Consider the following 6,648-nt stretch of genomic DNA (forward strand, 5'->3'; position numbering starts at 1 on the left):
GGGGGGGAGAAAGGGAGATATGTAGATCAGAGCAAAGGAAAAGAATTAGAATACGCAAAGAATTTTAGGCTGCACGAGGAAAGTATATATAATAGAGATTTTTTTTATTTTATTAGGGACTTCTCTTCATCGTTATGTCTAATTACATTTTCCTCACAAACAATCGCGTGTAACAATGAATATGTAACTTTCTCTTTAAGAGTGACATAAGTAAGAACTTCTCGTTGATCGCAAACCGCAAGTAGATCATTTATTTTTCTATTAAGGAAAAATATAATTATAAATAAGCTGCAGAAAACTACGCGAAAAACAGGTATGATATAAGTATAGATAAATATAAACTACAATGAAATATTAGAATAATTTAAAATTTTTATATTCATTTACCAGAAAAAGATCTTTTAGTTGAGCGACGTTTATTTACTTTCACTTCGAACCTTCTACATTTTTGAAAAGAGACAAAAATCTCGTGCACGTTATCGATCGTAGGCGGTGGATACATTCGTGCATCTCTTTGTTCAACGTGAAGTAGGTAGAGTTTCTAGCGTGGTAAGAGCGTTTCGGATGTACGACTAGTTCGCTCTATTTCACATCCGTCCATTTACGACGGCCGATCTCCATGCGGTGTGTAATTCAACTCCTTTTAGGAGACTGAGAAATAAATTCGAAGCCATCATGCGGAAGCACTTTTATTTTTGACGATAACATCATTGCAGATTTGTTTGCAATTGCACGACGTTGTATGCGGTGCGATGGAGTTAAATCTCGAACAAGGTCTCGAACGAGATTTAATTATATGCGTGTTCATACATTCATTATAATATAATTACGTTTCGTATCGAGTTTATCTGCAAGATTTTGTTTTATTAATGTTTTTAATGATGCATCTTATTAAATTTCCAATAGATTTACCTTTTCTTTCGAAACTATTTAAACGTCGGGTGTAATGTAATACATCCTTAATATTGTACAAAGATCGAACTGGTGTACACTTTTAGAACCTAAAGTGAAATAGGTGATATGCTTGATATTTGGTGCAAACGAGAAGGAGAGTGTAGTACAGAAATAAAAGAGACCTTATGTTAACATATATACATCTTTTAATGCACATGACATATGCATTAATAGACGAGACTACGGGACTCTTTCCGTCGTGTCATACACAGTGAAAATGTAGATTCGAAGTGCAAGGGTACGCGAAGAATATTTTACATCGCAAAGTAAGTCGCATTTGTAAGTCGCAGTATGTACTTGAACATGAATCTGTTTTTGCGTACTTCGGTTTGCTTTGATCATAAGGCGCTGCTAAATAGAGTTCACCGGGACGAGTGTTCGCAACGGTGCGCAAGAAGCGTGCCCTATTGTTCGCTTCGCCGTATATTCGCTCTCGGGGTCGACTGTATTTGAAAAGAGTAGACTTTTTCTCGTCTCGCCGTCATTCTCGCGTATGCGAGCCGCCGTTAGTTTATCTTGAAGCTGCCAACAATCGCTCGTTTGCAAAGTCGACCAATGCGTGTGCATTTCTTGCGTGATATGGGACTCTTTTTCGCGATACGGATTTCTTTGAAAAACGGAAAGTATGTGCGTGTGACTGAGCAACCGAACGAGAACCTCATCTATCTTCGGTTTTGCCTCGTGTAGTAGAGAAGGGGGGAGGGAGAGAAAAAAGAAGTAGCGGCAATCGCGGTTGAACAACGAACTCTCGTCCGTCACCGATTAACCTTCCACCGTAATCCGCAAGTAGCTAAAGTAGCAGTGCGGGCGGGAGAATCTCCCGGCCTCTCGGTGTTTGTCCGAGGGGGGGTAGAGGGGGTGTTGGACGGGATCCAGTACGACTCGGCAACGGCGCCGACCTGCAGTGCAACGGGGCAACATCGCATTCTCGAGAGCCAAGCAGCAGGCGCATTCACCCTTCTTGGCGGGTGCAGCGCGCCTGCGCGCAGGCGCTCGACGTTGCGTCGGCAGACGGCAGTTGGCTCACCGACACGCGGAACTGCGCGCGAGCGCTCCCTCTCCCCTCCCCCCCTCCCTACGCTCCTCGCTGAAGAACTGCGCATGCGCAGCGGTTCTGCCACGTGTGGCGTGGCGCACCACCGCATCGCCGCGCTGCCGAAATGTCGCTGCCGTCTGAGTACTTTGCCGCGCGGAACGCCAATGGCAACTATTCCGGCGCGAATCGTATTTTCGACGCGTCACGCGATTGGTCGGCACGTTCGGCCGCACGGGGGTACCCCATAATTCCTTCTTTCGGTTCTCGCCTTCTCTCACGCTCCTTCTTTTTCCATACGGCCACTTCCTCCTCGTTTCCTTTACTTTAACCTCGTCCATCCTTTCTTTTCGTCGGCTTATTTCACGCGTCATGCCGGGTCTTTCTCTTTTCACCTAGATCCAATTTTGAACGACTATGCGTTTGCGTTAGCAAAATCGAAACACATTCTCGCGAGATGACATTCTGATGGCTATGGAGGGTGCACGCACGACGCTGGCAGAACATGGATCGCGTATGCAATGGTGATAACTGTAATAATTCAGCAGGTTTAATCTTAATTGGTCTAGTAAAGTGGAATCGTGTTTGGCAGATCTCTTAGTGCGTTCCATTTCGTGTAGAATTATAAAAAATTGAAAGTTTTTGTAATACCGTTTATCCAGACGGTGAACACTAGGTTATAACTTTTTCTTAACAACTAATTAAGAAAAGAATAATGTAACTTTCATCGTATCTGGATTCACGTTATTGCGAAAACTCCCTAATATCTATTATTCAGACAACAACAAAAAAATCGATGTATGATTATATCCATATTCAATTAAAATTTTGCAACTTTTTCAAACAAATTTACTCCGTTTCAAGACATTTTTAGCAAATTGAGAATATTAGAAAATCCATATGAATAAGATAAACCAAGATAATCTTTGGTCGCGAGAAAATTGGAGGAACCGCCCTACCATATCGGCCGTAGATGTCAATAATTTCTCGCAGTAATTGTCGCGGGTCGGGGGCGACGACTCGCTTTTGCCGGGTGCGATCGATGGAAACCTTCGGGATTGAGAGATATATACGAGAAAGAGAGATGTCAGGAGCGAGGTCGTTGCTAGACGTGAATATCATTTATTTTCGCCCACGAGACCGATAAGAGTTTGAATCGTTCAAGAAAATATAACATTCTCCCTACTGGGTATTTTATCCGAAATGTATCCGTAATGATGGATTCGAATTTGTATTTGTCCTTTTCTCCTTAGCGAAACTTGATAAAACGTCATTATATGGACGCTGCATTATTTATATAAAGCGAGCAATAGCAAGAAATTTTCCGTGAAATTTACCACGATTTGTGGTGTAAATTTTAGCCTTAGAATAACCTGTCTGAATTTAACAATACTACTGATATTAAAAAAAAATTTTATTCTCGCTTGGCTTTTTTAAATTTTTATGCGTTATTTTAATAATTCAAGCATTGCTAAATAATAATAATTTTTTTGTCGACACTTGACACTTGTTCTGATTAATGATGCGTCGCTTGTTATGGAACTCACACTTAGCAAAGTAGACAATGTTTTTTTTTTTGTAATATCGATACTCCATTCAATATCGATCGCATTTAATACTTGGCGCTCGATTCCGTCAGGATTACTAATTAGTTTAATTAAATTAATAATCCACTGGCGCGGCGAGGCAAACCGAAGTAGAGAAATTGCAATTTTTGCAATCACATTTTTTATTCCGAGTTAACTGAATCTATCGATTTGCTCGTTAATTGCAGTTGATTTTTCCGAAGACTCGACTGAGTTTTGTCTTTTTTTCAATGCATTCTAGCGTTATTGTCTCGAAAGATACACATATAGAGTTTCAATATGAAATAAAAGAATCAATAATATACAGTATAATTAAAAATAAAATAAAATATAATATAATGATTGCTATAAAATTTGAAATTAGGGAAATTGAAAATAGTTAGCGAAATTAGAAAAAATCAGGGAATTTTACAAAATTTTCTGGAAAATCAAAATTTTTGGTTTTAAAGAATTTTTGGTTTTAATATGCGTACATCACACATACATCTTTTTTTATACATACTACTAATTTAACAATTAAATGCAAACAGTGTCAGCAACATTAATTCCACATTGCTAAATCACTACATTGAATCTCTCTCTCAATAAAATATTTGATGATTTCCAAATTAGAAAATTTGGAATTAAAAAATACAAAAAATTCAAAGTATCATCGAAAGCATCAGGGGAAATTGTGAAATGTTTGAAAATCAGGAAAAAATTATGGAAAAAAATAAGGAATTTGTGACGATCCTATATAAGAGTACGTGTATTTTCGAATTCTTTTCGAATTCTAACACTGTTTTTTTTATTATTACATTGTAATTATATATTCTGAGAATTTTACTTTGTATTCGACATCGTTATTGACTGATTCGACGAGATATGCGATATTCCCGCGAAATCCCATCGAAGAGTACTGTTATCCGCGTGAGCATCGAACGAGATAATGAATCGGCGAGAATGAAGAATCATGTTACAATCATCATCATCAATCAAAGTAAACTAAAACGTGTATTTTAATTATTGTCACGATTTCGTTTCTGTTTCTCTCTTTCCCTCTTTTTCTTTCATTGACTAGCTATGCAGCTATTTGCAGTGGTCGTTTAAAGAGATAGGTACGATTTTAATTCGCAGTTATTAGAAGATCGTGACAAAATAGTATGAACGCGAATGTCAATACACAAAGTTCAGTACTGAAATGTTGGGTTATCACACACTCGTGAGTATCGTTTCAATTTATCTTCTTCTTCTTCTTCTCCTTTTTTTTTTTTTTTTTTTAAAGCAAAAGTAGTTATCAAGTGAGCAATAAACAACGAGCAATTTTTCAATGATGCGTTTTTAATGTCGAAAAATTCAGCAATGGAGATAATACAAACAAAATCACGTTAAATCGATTCCATTGCTCGGAGCATCGACGTTAAATTTTATTTATTCACTTCAGAGTCATTCCGCAAGTTTCGGACAGCTCATTAATCCAATGGATTTGAGTTTTTGTTATCGCTTGTATACTTTTTACTTTTACATCGATAACATCTGCAAAAGAAAAGATATAATCATTGAATTCATAAAAGTGCATTGAGGGCGCTTTTTGAAACTGTGTATGTGTTATTCAACATCGTTAAATTTATTGAGAGAGGGGGGGGGGGAGAGAGGAGTAGGAAAAAGGAAAAAAACGCTGCCTTTTAAAAATTAATCAGTGAAATGTTCGGTCGGATTCGAGAAAAAAATCTTCGTTTTAACGTTCCAGATTAGAGAATGGTGGCCTTCGGAAAGAGAATTAGAAACTTTGATGGAATCGTGATTGGATAGAGGGAAAAAAGATCGATGGACATCGATCGGTTATAAAGTTGTTTAGGCCATTGTCAATCGTCGTTGCTTGACAGTTTTCTTTTTCTTATAAGCCGTTCAAATTGGATCAGCCGTGTTTATGACGTGTGCCACTGATACATGAGCCGATAAACAAACCGTTACGACGCTTCTGCTGCAACAAGCTCATCGAATGATTAATACATGATTGATGATGATACATTTTACTGATAGTTTCAATCATTTAATATTTATATACTACTCCCATTTTTCTACAAATGTTACATTTAATAATATTGAAAATTATCGAGAACTGCTTTCGCCAAATGTAACATGCATTTGTTATAACAGTATATACATAAATATATGTAATATAAGTTATATTTAAATCAGGTTGCCGAATGATTAATAATATCGATAAGATATGCTCTATCGCCATACGACTAGATTTTCTTTCGCTGCAATTTGTATATTAAAGATCACGATAACGTCATCATTTTTAATGTAAAAGAAGTTGCAACATGACTTTCAGATGGAACAATATTATCGATGCTTAACTATCTTTGATCAACTACAAAATATATGCTCATCTCAGCTCATTTATTACATTAGAAGACTTGAATTCATAAACTGTGCTCACTATCACAGTATAAACTTATGTGTGTTTCATTTTATCTTGTACTTTTCATTTTTTGTTATTAATGATAATAGTTAAATAATACAATAGAAAATCGAAATGTACACGAAGAAAATTTTTTTCTTAGAATTTACTCTGAAAAAAATGGTAGTCCTGGGACAATATTGTATTTTGAAGAATTTTATGTAATTTTCTCTCATTCATTAATAAAACTATAATAAAACATAAAATAAGTTTGATTAATTTTACTGATATGTATGAAAATCTTTAAAATATTGTATCACAACTACTATATTTTCCGGGTAAAAAAAATTCTCTCCGTGTAGTGATATAATAGTTAACAAATAAATAATTGGTAGTCGAATTTATGATTATCAGTGCACTTATAAATTTAATAGAACATTTAATTCTATCTGATAATTTAAAAATAGTTTTGTTGCTCTTAATATCTCAATTATGTAATTTCAATTTCACAAATTTCTTTTTCTCTGCTGAAAGTCTAATGAAATTTTATGATCATTGCAGACCGACGCAAAATTATGTCAACATCAAGAGCAGTAGCCCGGTATCTCCGAGGACGATAGGAACGGGAGCGACGTACGTGCAGGGTGGTGCGGCCGCATCGTCCGCGGCGGCGGCGGCCGCAGCGG

At 36.8% G+C, this 6,648-nt stretch overlaps 2 protein-coding genes across 3 annotated transcripts in view; both read left to right on the top strand.

The window, feature by feature from the left end:
• Positions 1 to 6,647, top strand: part of LOC108684237 (LIM domain-containing protein A-like) — a gene marked incomplete at its 3' end in the record, with an annotated part of 49,102 nt that extends 42,455 nt beyond the window's left edge. Inside the window, exon 4 of the mRNA XM_018188461.1 lies at positions 6,524 to 6,647. Within this exon, the coding sequence (XP_018043950.1) occupies positions 6,524 to 6,647 (124 nt within the window). The remainder of the gene's footprint in view (positions 1 to 6,523) is intronic.
• Positions 6,628 to 6,648, top strand: part of LOC108684288 — a 33,760-nt gene continuing 33,739 nt past the window's right edge. For both annotated transcript variants that reach the window (XM_018188533.1, XM_018188534.1), the window contains exon 1: positions 6,628 to 6,640. The gene's annotated coding sequence lies outside the window, so the exon portion shown is untranslated. The remainder of the gene's footprint in view (positions 6,641 to 6,648) is intronic.

Source organism: Atta colombica, unplaced genomic scaffold (genome assembly GCF_001594045.1).
Source record: "Atta colombica isolate Treedump-2 unplaced genomic scaffold, Acol1.0 scaffold13, whole genome shotgun sequence".
Classification (NCBI taxonomy): Eukaryota; Metazoa; Arthropoda; class Insecta; order Hymenoptera; family Formicidae; genus Atta; species Atta colombica.